Source organism: Choloepus didactylus, chromosome 10 (genome assembly GCF_015220235.1).
Source record: "Choloepus didactylus isolate mChoDid1 chromosome 10, mChoDid1.pri, whole genome shotgun sequence".
NCBI lineage: Eukaryota > Metazoa > Chordata > Mammalia > Pilosa > Megalonychidae > Choloepus > Choloepus didactylus.
The window spans coordinates 92,381,458-92,398,319 of NC_051316.1; the positions used below are offsets into that span (position 1 = coordinate 92,381,458).

Below are 16,862 nucleotides of genomic sequence, written 5' to 3' on the forward strand. Positions count from 1 at the left end.
AGGAAGGGCAAGTTGGCTGTTCCCAGTCCTCAAGGGCTGTCAAATGAAAGAACAAAGTTTATTGAGGGCAGAGCCAGAGCTAGCAAAGACCACACAGGGAGGTAGATTTCTTTCCAGGGACTGAAAAGAAGGGAAGACTTCCTGACGCTGAGAGGTGTCTGGTCATGAGATAATGGATCTCAGTAAGGTACTGAGGTCTCCTCACTGGAGAGAGAGAACCAGATGCTGGGCAAACCCCTGTGGGAAGTGTCACAGAGCCAATTCAAACTCCTTTGGGAGCTGGAGGGGACTAGATGTCTTGGAGCTGCTGAAGATAACTGTTATGATCTTAACCATATCCTTGCCCCTCGGTTCAGCTGTCCTACAGTTCTCACCAGCCTTCTCCCACGAGCTCAGGTCAACATGTGCTCAAGCTGCCAGAGCTTAAGATTTTATTCTAAAACAATAGTAAACAATTTCATCGATTTTCTTAAACCACCTCCTACTTGGCTTGTCTCAGGAAAAACGTAAAAAATAAAAATAACAAGGGAAGGGGAGGAAAATGTGGGGACTGACCTACCTTCCCCAGAAATAAGCCCCTGGTCCTAGCATCTGGAATGGCTTTTGGACACTGTCTTTAATAAATGAGAGAAAAGAAAGCACCAAAAAATTGTGCTTCAGCAGCAGATTAGGAATCTCCACAAAGTAAAAAAGAGGGGAAAAAAGGATTCAAACACAGGTCCTGAGTGGCCTGGTATAGTTCAAGAAACTCCCAAGTCTGGAAGCATCTCCTTCCCGTGACCCCGTTCCAGAGTGACTTATGGAGAGCAGGTCCCTTCAGGAGGAGCCCTCCTCTGAGCTGGGCCCGTGGGGGATCTGTGAGCCCAGACCCCAGACACAGGCTCGAGGGTGAACTTGAGAGGGTTCCCAGATCATCAGAGATGGGTCAGGAAGGACAAGAACATGTTCAGAGCACGCAGAGGGAAGGGAGGGAGATGTCAGGCACCCATTGCCCTACTCTTCTCACCCCAGCTCCTGGTTCTTTTGCATTTTGTTCGAGTGGGAATGAAGACTAACTGCTACTAGATGTCAGGACAAAAAAAAGAGCTGTAAACAGCTTGGGTTTGCTCACCCACAATGTGCAGGCTCTTTGTCAGAAAGGAACCACTGTCCTGGGGACAGAAGACCAGCGAAAGCCCTTGTGATATGGGGTCAATACAGGGTAAAACACAATGATAGCAGCTGCCAGACGCATGCTTTCTCTGGGCCCTCACCCCCAGACAAGGAAACACTGAACGAGGTTCTGGAACGGCAATGGTGGCAGGGAGGGGATGGGGGTGGCCCCTTTCCTCCTGGCCCCCCAGGCCACCCCTTAGGCCCAGGGAGGAACAGTCTGAACCCAGGGCTCAGAGCAAAGGGCCTGAGAAGCTGACCTGGGCAACTCTGTGCAGCCACCACAGAACAGATTCTGCTGGCCCCATCTCCAAGATCCATTCTGCCTTTGACAAAAACCAAAAAATAAATAGTATGTATTTTTCACACCACCTGGATTTCTTGGCCCCGAGACCAGAGGCACAAGCCCTCCTTCTCTACCCCACATCCCTGGTGCCTATGCCAAGGACACTTTCTGCCCGACCAGGGGCTGGTAGCAGCACAGCGAGGGTCTCTGGCCTTGTGGCCCCCTGGCAGCAGGCCCTCCAGGGTCCTGGTTGAGGGGCTGGCTCAACCCTTTGGTCCACCTTGTTCATTAAAATAAAAATAAGAAAAAAAAGGCTCCACTTGGTGACTTGGGTCTGTAGAAGTCTCTGCTTCATCCCTCTGTCCATTGTCCCGTCCACCCTACAATGCGTTGTGCAGGCCAGACCTGGAGGCTGGACCCAGCCACACCCACTGGTCACTGCAGTTTCGTCCCCAGCTTGCGTTGTCTGTTCCTGAAAGAGGGGAATGGGGTCAGGTTTGGGGATGCCTAGTGCTCAGTGACCTGCCCTCTTAGCTGTCCCTCCCCACCCATAGTCTTAACAAATGGGCAATGCCTATCCCAAACTGGACCAGTCAGAGCTCCTCTGGGAATTGGGACCTCAGACCTAGGGGTCAAGCTCTCTTCTCTGGCTGGGCCCGTATCAAGGATATCTCAGCTCTGGAGCCCAGGAAATGGAGTTAGGTCAGGGTGGGAGTAGGGGGTGCCAGATGAGACAACAGAGGCTAGAGGGACCTGACCAGACTCCAACTAATTATGGGAAGTTCCCCCTTTATGTACACAGCCAGTGTTAAGTAGGACTGTTATTACAACCAAAACAATTACAAAAAGGTAGTGAGCTCTCCCTTCGGGAGGTATGTAAACGAAGGCAGGAGAACCAATGATGGAGATTAAAGAGGAGGATTTGAGCACCTGGTTTGGGGGTGTGCCCAGGAAATTTGAGAGAAGTTGGGATAATCACCCCCATTTTCTGGAGGGGCTGGGCTGAGGCTCAGAAAGGAGAAATGGGATTGCCCAGGGTCCCGCAGTTACACTCTCTGGCCCTGGTGCATCCCACGTCTCCTCCCCCTTGCTCCCTGGGTTCCGGCCCCACCAGCCTCTGTCTGTTCAGCAGACTCCCTGAGCTCAGTCCTGCCTCAGGAGCTCGGCACATGCTCTTCCCTCTGCTGAGAACATGCTGCCCGCCAGCCCCTAACTTCAACAGGGGCTCCTCCTCACTGCTCAGGTGTGTTGCCTGGTGAGCCAGCCCCGACCCCACCCCACACTGGGTCCCTGTCACAAGCTCTTGAAGACTCGGGGCTTCGGCCCATGGCACTGCTCACACAGGTAGATACAGCATTCCTCGGGCCACCATCTGGTCATGTCTATCTCCCCTGCCGGCTGTGCACCTCCTGAGGGTGGACACTGACCGTCTCAGGCTGTGCTCATCCCCAGCGCAAAGCCTGGCACAGAGCGGGCGTACGCGGAGATTCGGGTAAGTGAAGGCAGGCGGCAGCCAGGCAGGCAGGACAGGGCAGGACAGGCTGGCCACTCTGGAAGCCAGGTGGAGCACTCAGCCAGGGGCCAGCTGTGGCCTTTCCGTGACTAATGGGATTGCCTTGCCCTAACTCCTCAAATCCCCTTTCCTTATGGATCTAGGGCTTTATCCTTAAGTTCATTAGGATAATTTGGACCACGATGCACTAAACACACTTCAGGCCGCTACGCTGGCCTGCGCCCCAACCCACAGCTCCTCTCACCAGTTCCTTGGGAAACCTCCCAGTCTTCTCCTTCCGCCCCTGAAGGCTGATCCCTGCCCCCCTCCCCTCTGAACCCAGGAAAGAACCACCCCACCCCCCACCAGGATATGGGGTGAGTGGAATAGGAGACTGGAAGTCAGGAGACTCCAAAGCCTAGCTTTGCCCCAACTCACTGTGCCTCAGTTTACCCAGGTATAAAAGGAGGCATCTGGACTAAACAATCCCAAGGGATGTGCATATCCAGGTGCCCCAAGAACCTCAGCTGCCCAGGTTTCCAGTTCTGGGCCATAGAGGTTAAAAGCACAGGCTCTGGGTCAGAGAGCCTGGAGTCAAGACCCAGCAGCCCCATTCACTAGCTGCCAGACGTTGGGCAAGGGACTTCCCTTCTCCTATCTAAGCCTGTTTTCTTATCTGTAAAATGGGGACCAAAGAGGACTCGATGAGGCCATGCAATAAAAGTGCTTAGGCCAAGTGCCTGGCTCTTGGGGGGCCTTCCAAAACACGGGCAATCGCTGTTCCTACCAAGCCAGGACCTGGTGATTGCCGTCCCCTTGACTCACCTGGCTTCTGCCCGGGTCACTGTGTACTCAAACCAGAGGACATTGGGAATGAGGCTTGTGTCTCGGATTAGGAAGAACTCAGAGATGGGCCTGGAAAGACAGACATCCAGAAAGCCAGGGTCACATCAGGGCATGAGCCTGTCACATGCCCTGATGGTCCCATGAATGCCTGAGGCTGGCACTGCACCTTCCTCCCACTGCCCAGAGAGTCTTTGCCTGGATTGAGATCCCAGAGCCAATGAGTGACCCAAATATGTCACCTGTGTTACCTTCAGGCAGGGGCACTACCACCACTCCACAGTAAACACAGCCCCACAGGACTCAGGCTCTTTTCTGAGTTCCTGAGAGCCCAGGTGAAGACAGAGGATGGCCCCTGGGCTTCTGAGCCTAGGACATCCCCTGCGTCTCTGCAGCAACGCCCCTGGGGGAGGTGGAAGCCAGGCAAATGGGGGCCTGTGGTCTTTTGCCCACCAGAAGCCTGGGGAGAGTGGCCCCCCAGGGAGACCAGGGCTGGGTCAGGATGCCTGGGTCCTCCCACCGATGGCCCTGTCCATAGAGGGGACAAGGGCCACAGCCTGATCCCCGGGATGGTAGGAGGCCATTACCAGGCTGCTATCCTGGGGAACAGTGGGGTGAGGACCTCCTGGGTGAAGACGAACCAGGCAACGGCCATGATGCTCCCAGCGATGCCCCCATAGAGCACCTGGCTCCAGGTGTGGTACAGCAGGTAGACCCTAGGCCAAAGCCAGAAGGGAGCCCATGAGAGCCAGCCAGAGACAGGCCTGTACAATCCCTCATGCCCAAGTGCCAGCTTCCCAGGGACCTGTGCATGCACATGTGGAGACCCACATATAGACAGGACATGGACTCCCATGGACACATAGCCTCAGATCAACTTCCAGAAGGAAGCAGGGGGTTGGACCATAACTGCTTCCCTGGATCCAGAAGTAAAGGGGTAGGGGAAGGGTGACTCAGCTGGGATCGGCCTCCCTCCCATCCAGCCCTTGAGCTCTGAGTTCATCTGCAAGGGGCTCTTCCCAGACACTGGGAACGGATGGCTGATATATGGAGGTGTCCCCAGAACCTTGGGCTCAGCCAGGAAGTGAGACAGGGGCTGGGCTGGAAGGGGCAGCTGGAACCCTGTCCCTTTAAAACCAGAGGCCTGGGACCCCTCTCCCAATCCTGACCTACAGGCTTCAGGACTAGGTTCCACACTGAGGACTCCAACAGGGACCAAGATTGCAAAAAGACCCTGAGCTGGAGGGGGTGCGGGGGGTGTGTGTGGGGGGGTGCTTTCCCTCCCTCTGTACCTGCTGTAGGAGACTAGAAAGGCCGTGGTGAGGAGCCCCAGGGAGAGCACGTGCCTCCACAGCAAGTCCAGGAACCTGGCGTTGTTCGTTTGGTGCATTCTGGGAAAACAGGGCTCCTCAGCTGACAGCCTGGAGCCCTGAACTCCCAAAGAGCTCCATTCAAATGCTCCCTGGGCGCCTTCCACTTTGGCTCCAGCTCCTCCATCCCTTAGTGGAGGCCAAGCCCCAAGGGACATCCAAAGGGCTAGCAGTGAGTACCTGGCAAAGCCCAGCCTGGGCCACTGCAGCCACCTAGTGGGGGCAAAAGCTCACCTTAAATACAGGAAAAGGAAGGAATAAACGGAGAAGAACCACATAAACTGGGAATGGCTGGAGGGCATCCCGTACTTAGTGCCCACTGCCACGTGCGGGCCTGGAAGAGAGAGAATAGGGCATCATGGAAGAACGCAGGCCATCCAGTAATGCCCCAACCCAGGGATACCAGGCCCCTGCCACCCACGCCCTACCTCCACAGGGCCGCGGCTCCTGGATGACGTGTTTGATCAGCCAGTTGACCCCCTCATTCAGTGCCAGGCCCCCAAGGAACGAGATCTGTCAGGTTAAGATGTATGATCAGTTGGGCCTCTGTGTACCTATTGGTCACTGCCCAACCCCAAAGTCCATGGCCTCTGACTGGACCTTCCAGCCCAACTCATGGATAAACCTAGAACTAGCCAGAAAATTCCACAAACCTCAAAAAAAAGTGGAAGCATGGAAGGGAAAAGAAAGCACCTGGGATGAGGGGCAGACAGGGCTGCCCAATGGTCATGGCCCCCTCCTCCTAGCGGGAGAAGCACTTGGGAGCAAGCAGAGTGGGCAGACAGAGTTATGCTCACCGTGTGCAGCTCCCGCTTGAATATGACGAGGGTCACAAAACCAACGATGATGAATATGGGGCTGAGGCTCATGTAGGCAAGGAGGCGGCCAGAGAGATCACCTGGAGGAGGAAGGGAAGAGAACAGGATGAGGACACAGCACAGGCATCTAGAACAGGGTCAACCACCCACACATGGGGCCCCACTCCCAACAAGTCCTGAAGTTGCCCAAATAGGGCCTGAGCCAGAAAGGAAGTCCCTGGCAGGGCCTGGAGCATGGGGCCAAGCAGCTACAGATGCTTCGATCTACCTGCCAACTCAAGTCATAGGCAAGATGTGAAAGTGTCTGTTTACTGAGCACTTACTCAAGTTCATGCATCATGAGTTTGGAGCAGGTTTGTCTTTACTATTCCCAGAGAGGTTATGTGACTTACCCAAAGTAGAGCCAAAAAGAGGCTGGACCTGGACTAGAAGACTTGATCCAGGTTCTTTCCCCATCACCCCCACTAAAGCAGGAACTTGAACACAGCTTGGTCTGACTCCAAAGGCTGCGCCCTGTGTCAGGGAGGCAGCCCAGAGGGCCTGGGGCTGCCCTGGCCAAGCTCTGGATCTCCAGGGAAGCCTGGTATTCTCTGGGCACCACACAGACTCGGATTCACACTGACAACTCGGACAGGGACCAAGACCGGGGAGGAAGCTGAGCTGCCCAATATGGTGGCCTATCACCATAATAGTTTCTCACCACTTCTCCACCTGCAAGAAATTGGTCTAGTCACCTGCTCTTTACCCCCCCAACAGGATTGGGATGGAGGCAGTGTGAGGACCACTGGCTCATTTTGAGTGATGGGGATGCTGAGATGACACCCTCTTTCCCCCCTGTTCCGGGGCAGGACTGAGCCTGGGTCCACAAGCCACCTTCACCATTTGAGACAGGGCAGCTACATGGTTACACGGTCAGAGGGCATGATTCAGTTTCAGTGCTAACACTTGCCGGCTGCATGACCTCAGGCAAGGACTTTACCTCTCCGAGCCTCAACTATTTCACCTGTGAAATGGGGATATTAGTACCTACCTCCCATGATTGTGTGAGCATTTGATGAGATGGGGTTTTTGAGATGCCAGCTCAATGCCCAGCACCCAGGACACTTTCATACTGGGAGGACCCAGGGTAGGTAATGGCCCATGCCACCAGCCTGGCCTTAGGCAGGCATCAAGGAAGGTGCTCACATGGGGGCAGAGCCCAAGCCTGAAGAGAGAGGTGTACATGCCTCACACCCATCTACTCAAGGTAGGGCTGACGTAGAGTTGGTCTGGGAGAATGGAGAATCAGCCTGGGTTCAAGTGCCAGTGCTGGGTGACAATGGAGAAGGCCCTTCCCTTTTCTGGGCCTCTGCCCCACCCCCCATCCAAACAATGGCCTGGCCTATTTCAGTCCTGAGATTCTGGGTCTCTCAGTCATCCAACTGACCCCTGGGACACTGGGTGTGAGGACAGGAAAAGGCTGGTGCCCTTAAACCTTTGGCCTTCTCCATGGCCTGTCTCACAGACAGAGCTAACCCCGGGCCTTTCTGCAGATGCTGTCAGCAACTCTGGCCTTGCTGCTCTCTGATCCAAGCTCCTCCATAGCTCCCACTGCCCTTGGGATAAGTCCAACCTCAGCCCAGCTCATCAAACCCTGCACAATCCTGGCCTTGCTTCCTTCCCACCCTCTGCTCCAGCTCCAAGGAACTAACTCTAGCTGCCTGGATGCACTGTGCTCTGTCCTACTTCTGGACCTGTGCATATACCTTTTCCCCAATTTGGATGGCATCTGGATTAACTCAATCAGTATACATTAAATACCCACCACTCACCACAGAAGCAAAACAAAACAAACAAAATAAAAAAACCAGACATGGCCTCTGCTGTTGTAGAGATCTAATCTGGCAGGGGAATCTGTAGTCATCCACGATCCACTCATTAGTGTAGATACTGGACGAATGTCTGTCTCTTCCTCTACACTGTAGGCTCCATGGGAGTAGGATAGGGTCTTTTTACACTCCACTCTGTCCTCCAAGACCAGCACAGCACCTGGCACTTAACTGGGCTTAAAAAAATATAGGCCAAGTAAATGAATGAATGAAGCAACTACGAGTGTGATGAGGGAAAGAAAGGATGAGTGCAGGGAATCACAGAAGAGTTTCCAGGGCACTGGACCTTTGTTGCATGGCCCCCAAGCTCAGCCAGGTCCCTCCTCTAGGCAACCACAGTCCCTGCAAAGGGTCCCCCATCACAGCCTACATCACGCTGTTCACAATTGCCAGGTTCCTTCTTATTGCATTTGTTAGACTGTGAGGGCTCTGAGAAGCTACTTTGAGGCCAGGGAGGGTGGTCACAAGATCTCAAGTCCCTTCCCCTTTCCAGAACTTGGTTTCTGTCCTATAAAGTGGGTTTTTTTTTACAGTCCAGAAGGGCACCATTTGAAACCCTCACAGTCAGAGCTAACCCCAGGCCTTTCTGCAGATGCTGTCAGCAACTCTGGCCTTGCCGCACTATGATCCAAGCCCTCAGGAGGCACTCAGTGGATGCTTGGGAATGAATGAATGGACAAATGGTGGGCAGGCAGGCTGGAAGGGCTCAGCACCTGGCAGGGCGGCCCCACTCCCAATATAACCCAGAACACCCAGGATCAAAGGCCCCTGGCTTCCAGCCTCAGGGCTCTTGAGCAGGGCCCTTTCTCACATCCCTGGCCATGAGAGCAGCAGAGCAGGCCTTTCCCTGGGGTAACCAGGGCTCCAGGAGAAGACCCCAGCCTCATCCTGTACCCAACCATTCAACCCAGGGAGGGAGGGGTGAAATTGCAAAGGCCCTGGGAAGGTGGGATAATATTAATTGCAGAATTTACTGCATATTTACTGTGTGCCCCAGACCCTGAGCTCAGCAGTCCTCAAGCCTGGTGTTATCTGATTCTCACACCGCTGCTAGCAGGGAGGCTCTGTGATTAGTCCCATTTTAGGGATGAAGTTACTGACGCACAAAGAAGTGAAGTCACTTGCACAAGGCCTCATCCTGAACTGAACCCAGATTTCGGACCCTATGACTCACTCCACTAGACTACCTCCTGCACGGTTGCTAATGAATCTCTCACCTGCAAAACCCAGCACTTGTAGAGAATATCTGATTGCAAGTCCCAGAAGTCAAGATCTCTGGGGCTGCCTGCCCCCTCACCAGGTCCCTTCTGCTGTGGAGCCCTGCTCAGGGCGTGGTACCACGAAGCTACTCGAATAGCTGCCTGGCCTCGGCTTGCACACCCCCAGCAACGGGGAATTCTTTCAGGCTGCCCCAAAGCACTGTTTGAAGGAAACAGGCATTCCCCTTGCACGCCGTGAAGATAGTTCGGACTCTCTGGATCCGGAGAGGGCGGGGAAGAAGGGGCAAGGTCCAGGCCAGAGATCCATTCCCGCTCACAGAAGACCACCGCCCCATTACAGCCCGCCCCGCGCCCCAGGATCCGGGGGAGCGCCCAGTCGCGCAAGCGCAGAGTGCGCAAACTAGAGGCTCACAATTTCGCCCGTCTCATCGCCACATCACTGCGCCTGCGCGCCGCGCGCCGGCCGAGCCCCTCCATGGCTCACTATTTGACAGTTCCCAACCCGATCCCCTGGCACCCCTTCCTCAGGCTCGCGCAAGCCTAAGCGCCCAAGGCTTAGGGGCCGGACCTGGGAAGGCGCCCTCGGAGCCAGGGTCGCTTTTTACCTGCAGGATATTCGACGTGGGTGAGGGTCACCGGCCGCCATGAAGCGGGGAGCGAGCACTGTCCGTCCGCTGCCATCTTACCCGGAGACCGGGCTTCGCGGAGCAACCAATGGGGAGTCAGGGGGACGGTGGTTCTGACCTATCACGCCGGGAAGGTTCCGTGCACCCAATCGGAAGCTGATACAGGTAGCGGCGCAGCCATTCAGTGTGCAGGCCTTGAGGCTGGCCCGAGCAGCGAATCAGAAAGCGGGGCCCCTAGGGGCCTGCGAGTCGACCAAGTTAGCGCCCAATCCGGGACTACCGCAGGTAGGTGTCTGGCCAATCGGGAAAGGGGAGGGTTCTAGCACAGCACGGAGAACAGGACAACCAATCAAACTATGAGACAGAACCGAAGGGTGGGTAAGGCGGGCCAATCAGGCGCTAGCTTGGGGGGCGTGTTGGACTTTGGTGGGAGCTTTGGTTTCGTTGGGACGTGCTCCGGGAGTGAAGGCTTCCCAGTTACCCACAGCCCGCCCCGGATTGACTGGACCTGGACTCCTGTCAGAGCGCATGCTCCAAGCGGAGAGGCAGCTTCGGCACGGTGGAGTCTGAGCAAATCCACTTTTCGTCTGAGTAAAAAGAGGCCAATGCCCCAGAAGGGACCTGTTTTCTCTGCCCTCTTCTGTCGGCACAAAGCAGACAGCTGTTGAAGTGCGAGGGCTGGGGCACACAGTAGCGCCCTGAATGAGCTTACCTAAAAGAAGCTTAATTGAGATTAAGAAGAGCTCCTTCCATCTTTCATTCTTTAACGCAAAATTTGCTGATTCAGTCACATTTAGCCTACTTGATGAGGATCTTGAGAGCATTTTAAACAAGAAGTCTGTTTCCCACTTACTCCTCAGCTTTCCGCAAACATTCCTTTCAGTGGTCTACAAGGCCCTTTGTAAACAGCCGCACATTCCCACCCACCTCTCCTACCCCCACTCACTGTCCCACCAGATTGAATTACTCGCAGTCCAGGTAAAATGCCTGACTCCCCCTTGTTTCCCAGCCTTTGCACAGGTTGTTCCACTGCCTGGAATGCACCACCCCTCCTGCCCCACTTTGCCTGGCCAAGTCCAGCTCAAGTGTCGGTTCTCACCTAGAGGTTTCCTCTGCCAGATGAGGGGCCTCCACTAGGTTCCCACAGTTGCGTCCCATTTCCCACCTCAGGGCTGACCACACCGGAGTGTAGTTGGTTCCTTTTATGTCTCGCCTACTAAGCCATGGGTTCTCTGTCTTCATGGAGCACCTGGATCAGCTTGTAGAGAATGCAGATTCCTGGACCCCACTGGGGCTTATCCAATAGGTCTGGGTTGCAGCCTTGGAGTCTGCATTCTTATGTGAACTGGGGGTTTTGATGCAGGTGGTTCCAGCCACTGCTGGAGAATCCCTGGGCAACATGAGGACAGGGTCCAGGCTAGCCCAGAGCAAGTGCCTGGTAAATGATGTAATGCTTGTGAGGTGAAGAGAAGAATAAACCGAGGAATCCTACTGACCAGAGTGCCTCATTCTACAAGCCTACTGGGTAGCTGGAGCCAAGACTGAAGGCTGGGCAGGGTGGGTAGGGGTGGGGGGGGTCGGTGTTACAGGGACTTAGAACCCACCGAGCTGGGCAGGGCCCCCTGGTCCTGGCTCACTTGTGCTCAGCTCCCTCCCCAGACCAGCCTGGGCTTGCCAGGGTCAGCCGGCCCCACTTCCCTGTCACCTGTCCTCAGCTACTTCAGACTCTGCCATTGTTAACCTCTGAGAGGCAGGAGGTGTAAGGAGTAGGCTGTGAGCTTCCCGGAATAGTTACCTGGGACAGGGCGGCCACTCCAGGTCTGGACTGCTTCCTGCTCCCTAGTTAATGACCATTTTACTGATGAGCAAATAGGCCCGGAGAGGCAAGGTCCTTGAATCTCAGGCTTATCTGACTCCAAGGTCCTTTCGCCTCAGGGAGAACATTCTAAGAAGTGACAAGAGTCACAAAACAGGAGGGAGTTATCCAGGCCAAAGGGATGGGGCCTTCCACATGGAGGGAATAGCAGAAGCAAGTTCCATAAGGCAGAGGAATGACCCAAGGAAATGAGCAAGAGTAGAAGAGGAGGTAATGTGCTGGGTGAGGGGGTGAGGCTGACAGCGGCCTGGCCATGCCAAATCTTGTGGGCCCCTGTTGGTTGTGAGGACAGAGCGGGGCTCTGAAGGATGAGTTGGTGGTTTGGTTTGGTTTTGCTTTTAAAAAAAAAAAATTCAAATGTAACATTCATACACTAAATTTCAGAAAGCATATGTGTACAGCATGATGAATTTTCACAGATTAATCCCACCTGTCCTTGCTGTGGCCTCTAACTCATTTGTTCACTCTCCTTGATGTGTGGCATTCCATGGTATAAATGTACCGCAGTTTATTTTTCATTCTAGTGTTGATGGCATTTGATTGTTTCCACATTTGCGCTGCTGTGAACATTGCTTGTGCACATTTTTGGTACACACTTGGATGCATTTATGATGGCTGTGTGCCTAGGAGCCATTGGAGGGTCTCATGAGAGATGGAAGAAATGAAATGGTCGGACCTGCCCTGTAGGAGAGAGACTGGAAACGGTGAGGCATGAAAGCTGCAAGGGACCCACGGGACTCTGCAGGTCCACCTGCCTCCTCCCTCCAAGCTCAGGGTTAGACCAGTGACATTCCTGAAGTCACTCTAAGCATCCGAGGTGCTCCACCCTTACTCCTTCATGTTATCTTCACAACAACCCAGCAAGGCTTTTTAATAGCTGCACCCAATTTACAGCTGAGGACAGCAGGGCTCAGAGTGTCAAATCACTTGACATGATTACCTGGCTAGTGTACGACGGAGCCAGTATTTGAGTCCACGTCTTCCTGATGGGCAGGCCCAAGTTCTGAACCAAACTACTGGTTACCTCCTCCCCCTGCCCAGACAGTCCTTGGACAAAGTCTGAGACCCGGGCTTTTCCAGATCCCCAGCTGTCCCAGGGCAGGATCTAGCCTTTTGCCTCTGGCCTCTCATCTGGTAAGTTCGTAACCAGGGTAGCCCCAACATTAGAAGTGCAGAGTCTAACTCCATGCACCGCACCCCAGTTATACTGTTTTGTGCTCAAAGCCCTGCCAAGTTCCCTAGGAAACTCTCTTCCCCTCTGGGCCTATTTCTCAGAAACAGTGGTGGTGGCTTCCCTTTAGGTTAGGGTTCATTCAGTCATTTCAGGAAATAGTTGAGCTCCTACGAAACACCACTTAAATGCAGCGTGCAGTGTCCTCACTGTCTTTCCTGGGCCTGTGTCTTGTGCTTGTTGAATACCCCTCTATTTCCCAGGAGACGGAACTCCATCTACCAGGTGTTTAAAGCAGGCAAGCCTTCGCCCTAGGCTGTCAGCCTTTATAGTTTCTTTCCTTGTCTCAAGCTGCTTTCATCTGGAAGGCAAATTCTGGGAGGAGGGGCACACCAGAGAGGGGTGTCCCAAGTCTGTCTTTCCCAACAGAAACAGGGTAGAGACTCATGAAGAGGGCGTAGACCAGCTCCAGAGTGCCCAGGAGAGCGTATCAGGAATGGCACCAGGAGCTGCTTCCACAGCTCCCCAAGGCTGAGTTTCCTTGACCTGCTCAGCAAATGCAGCCCTTGAACTTGTTCCCCACAGCCCTGAGTAGGTGTGCCATCATTAATCCTCTTCCGCTGCCATCTTTAATCCTCTGCCACCGCCATCTTTAATCCTCCTCCACCTCCACCTTTGTCTAGGGTGGGTTGGAACAGTGGCCTCTCTCAGAGCCGGGCCCCCAGCGATCAGCTGTGCCCACTCCTGGGCTTGGTGAACAGGATTTTTATGTCCCTTTCTGTCACCAGCGAGCTACCCAGGGGCTGGACACCACAGCCGCCTGCTGTGAGAGTGGGGTGGGCAGTGGTAACCACTGTTGGAGAGAGCGATCTACTGGTCTTTACCAGCCCCTTCCTCTTGCTCTTCCCTGGATGCTGTTCTCCTGGCCCCTGGAATTTCAAAATAGTTATTTCGGACAGTTCCTGCCTCTTTAATAGTTGTTCTGGTGGAAGGATTGAATCGTGGAGCTCCCTACTCTGCCATGTTTTCCCAAACCCCACCCTTTTGTTTTTTCTGCTCTTGGAGGTTTTGTCAATCAGAGCTTTCATTTCTAAGACTTCCGTTTGTCTTTCTAACTGGCATCTTCAGGATCCAGGAGGTCTACAAACTCTACTAGAATGAAAGCGTCATGAAGGCAGCACCCTTGCTTGTCGTGTTCCCTCTTCAACTTCCAGCTTCTCTGATAAAGAAAAGAAAAAGGGGGGGGGGGCAAACAAAACCACTGGAGTTGAAGAACACGAGAACTGAAATGAAAAATTCCCAGGAGGAACAGAAGATTGGAGCTGGCAGAAGAAAGAATCAGAAAACTTGAAGAAAAGACAATTGATATGAGTCAGGGTGAGAAGCAGAAAACAAAAAGAATTATAAAACATGAAAATAGCCTAGGACACCTGTGGGACACCAAAAGGCATACCAATATATGCATTAAGGGAGTCCCAGAAGGAGAAGAAAGAGAAAGGTGAAGAAGGAATTTTCAAAGAAATAATGGAGAGAATCCCCCAAACTTAGCAAAAGATGTAAATAGGCACATCCAGGAAGCCCAGAGATCAGCAAACAGGATAAACTTGAAGAAAAAATACTCCTAGTCATATATTGAATCACATTATCAAATGCAAAGGACAAGGCGAGAGTTCAAACAGTTGCAAGAGAAAAGCAATGTGTTATATTAGTCCCAATTAGATTGAATGCTAATTTCTCATTAGAAACCATGGAGAGAAGAAAGCAATGGGTTGAAATACTTAAAGTGCTGAAAGAAGACTGCCAATCAAGAATTTCATATCTGGTGAAGCTTTCTTTCTAAAATGAGGGAGAGATTAAGACAGTCCCAGATAAACAAAAGCTGAGGGAATTCATCATCACTAGATCTGCCCTAGAAGTAGCGTTAAAGGGAGTTCTTCAGACTGGAAGGAAAGGACACTAGACAGTGGTTCAAAGTGGCATAAAGATATAAAGACTTCTGGTAAAGGTAACCATTTGGGTAATTATAAATGCCAGTACTATTGTATTATATTGTTTGGAATGTAACTCTACTTCTTATTTCCTTCAGGTGCTGAAATGCAAATGCATAAAAAGTAATGATAAAATTATGTTTTTGGACATACAATGTACAAAGGTATAAGAGGTATCAAGTACAAGAAAAGGTGGGGGGATGGAGAGGTATAGGAATTCAAGTTGGTTTCAAACTAAATATGATTGTTATAAATTTAGGATGTTAAATTTTAACCCCATGGTAACCACAAAGAAAATACATGAAAAATATATCCAGATTGAAAAGAAAAGGCACTCAATATGGTACAAAACAAAAAATAAAATAAATTTAAAAGCAGGCAATAGTGAAAGAATTGAGGGACAAAAAAGGTGTAAGACTTACAAATGCTAAATAACAAGATGGCAGAACAAAGTCCTGCAGTATCAGTAGTGACTTTGACTGTAAATGGATTAAACTCTCTAGTCCAAAAGCAGAGATTGCAGCCAACTCTGTAAATAAACTCACACCCTCCCTGCTACATGGGACATGACTCCCAGGGGTGTAAGTCTCCCTGGCTATGAGGGATATGACTCCCAGGGATGAGCCTGGGCCCAGCATCATGGAATGAGAATGCCATCTTGACCAAAAGAGGGGAAAAGAATTGAAACAAAATAAAGTTTCAGTGGCTGAGAGATCTCAAATATAGTTGACAGGTCAATCTGGAGGTTATTCCTATGCATTATATAGACATTCCTTTTTGGTTTCTAGTGTATTAGAATAGCTAGAAGGAAATACCTGAATCTGTTGAACAGTAATCCAGTAGACTTGATTCTTGATGATAATTGTATAACTATATAGCTTTTATTGTGTGACCATGTGGTAGTGAAAACTTGGTGACTGACACTCCCTTTAACCAGTGTATTAGCAGATGAGTAATAAAATAATGAAAAAAATATATAAATAATGGGGGGTGGATAAAGGGTATGGGATGGTTTGGGTGTTCTTTTTTTTATATTTTTTTCTTTATTTTGGAGTATTGAAAATGTTTGAAAATTGATTGTGGCAATGAATGTACAACTATGCAATGATACTGTGAGCCATTGATTTTATACTTTGGATGGATTATAAGGTGTGTGAGTATATGTCAATAAAATTGCATTTTAAAAGAGGCACAAATTGGCAGAATGGATAAAAAAGTATGACCCAACTATAAAAAGAGAGCTGGGGTAGCTGTACTAATATCAGATAAAATAAACTAAGTCAAAACAGTTACAAGGGACAAAGACAGTCATTATATACTGATGAACTGATCAATTCAACAAGAAGATGCAACAATTATAAATATATATGCACCTAACAGAGCCCCAAAATTTATGAATCAAATATTGACAATTTTGAAGCAGAAATTGATGGTTCTACATTAATAGTAGGAGACTTTAATACACCACCTTCAGTAATGGATAAAACATCTAGTCAGAAGATTAGTAAGGAAATACAATATTTGATACTCTACACCAACTAGACCTAACATACTTACATAGAACAATTCACCCAACAACCACATTCTTCTCAAGTGCAAATAGGTCATTCTGCAGGATAGACCATATCTTAGGTCACAAAACAAGTTTCAATAAATTTAAAACTATTGAAGTCATATAATGTATCTTCTCTGACCTCAGCAGAATGAAGTGAGAAATCAGTAACAGAGGAAGAAATGAAAAATATGCAACTACGTGAAAATTAAACAAATTCTCTTAAACAATCAGTGGGTTAAAGAAGAAATCAAAAGGGAAATTAGGAAATATCTTGAGGCCAATGAAAATGAAAATACAACCAATTAAAACTTATGGAATGCAGCAAAGGCAGTGTTGAGAGGCAAATTTATAGCTCTAAATGCTTACATGAAAAAACAAGAGGGGAGGCGGGGCAAGATGGCGGAGTGGTGAGGAGCAGAAATTCATCTCTCCCCTAGAGCAGCTGGCAATTACCCAAGAACTATATGAAACAGTGTTTTCGGGGTCTCCAGTAACCAGTCACACATTGGACACAAGTTTGGAACTGGAGGAAAAGCTGAGATCGCAGCGAACATTGTAAGTTCCCCGGACCAGGGGTCTGGCGCCCCTCCCCACCCA

General features: G+C 51.1%; 1 protein-coding gene across 3 annotated transcripts; it reads right to left on the reverse strand.

The window, feature by feature from the left end:
- Positions 1 to 37: 37 nt before the first annotated feature.
- DOLPP1 (dolichyldiphosphatase 1) lies at positions 38 to 9,770 on the reverse strand. Of its 3 annotated transcripts, XM_037797497.1 has the most exons (9): positions 9,655 to 9,720; positions 7,773 to 8,005; positions 5,941 to 6,041; positions 5,572 to 5,656; positions 5,378 to 5,477; positions 5,066 to 5,164; positions 4,361 to 4,489; positions 3,756 to 3,845; positions 38 to 1,910 (listed from the first exon to the last, which is right to left on the reverse strand). In XM_037797497.1, exons 2-9 carry the CDS (start codon positions 7,813 to 7,815, stop codon positions 1,874 to 1,876), a joined length of 684 nt encoding a protein of 227 aa, XP_037653425.1. In that variant the 5' UTR covers positions 7,816 to 8,005; positions 9,655 to 9,720; the 3' UTR covers positions 38 to 1,873. The 3 variants fall into 3 exon arrangements, with proteins under 3 accessions (XP_037653425.1, XP_037653424.1, XP_037653426.1); XM_037797496.1 differs by lacking the exon at positions 7,773 to 8,005 and having other exon boundaries at positions 9,655 to 9,770; XM_037797498.1 differs by lacking the exons at positions 7,773 to 8,005; positions 9,655 to 9,720 and adding an exon at positions 9,047 to 9,475.
- Positions 9,771 to 16,862: the final 7,092 nt, after the last annotated feature.

Bases quoted from the DNA above. Each gene is read 5' to 3' on its own strand.
- DOLPP1 (XM_037797496.1), bottom strand. From the start codon at position 9,730: ATGGCAGCGGACGGACAGTGCTCGCTCCCCGCTTCATGGCGGCCGGTG. The intron at 4,490-5,065 runs GTACAGAGGGAG...GCTTTGGCCTAG, and splicing joins TTTCTAGTCTCCTACAGCAG to GGTCTACCTGCTGTACCACA. The intron at 3,846-4,360 runs GTAATGGCCTCC...CTGTCTTTCCAG, and splicing joins TTCCCCAGGATAGCAGCCTG to GCCCATCTCTGAGTTCTTCC.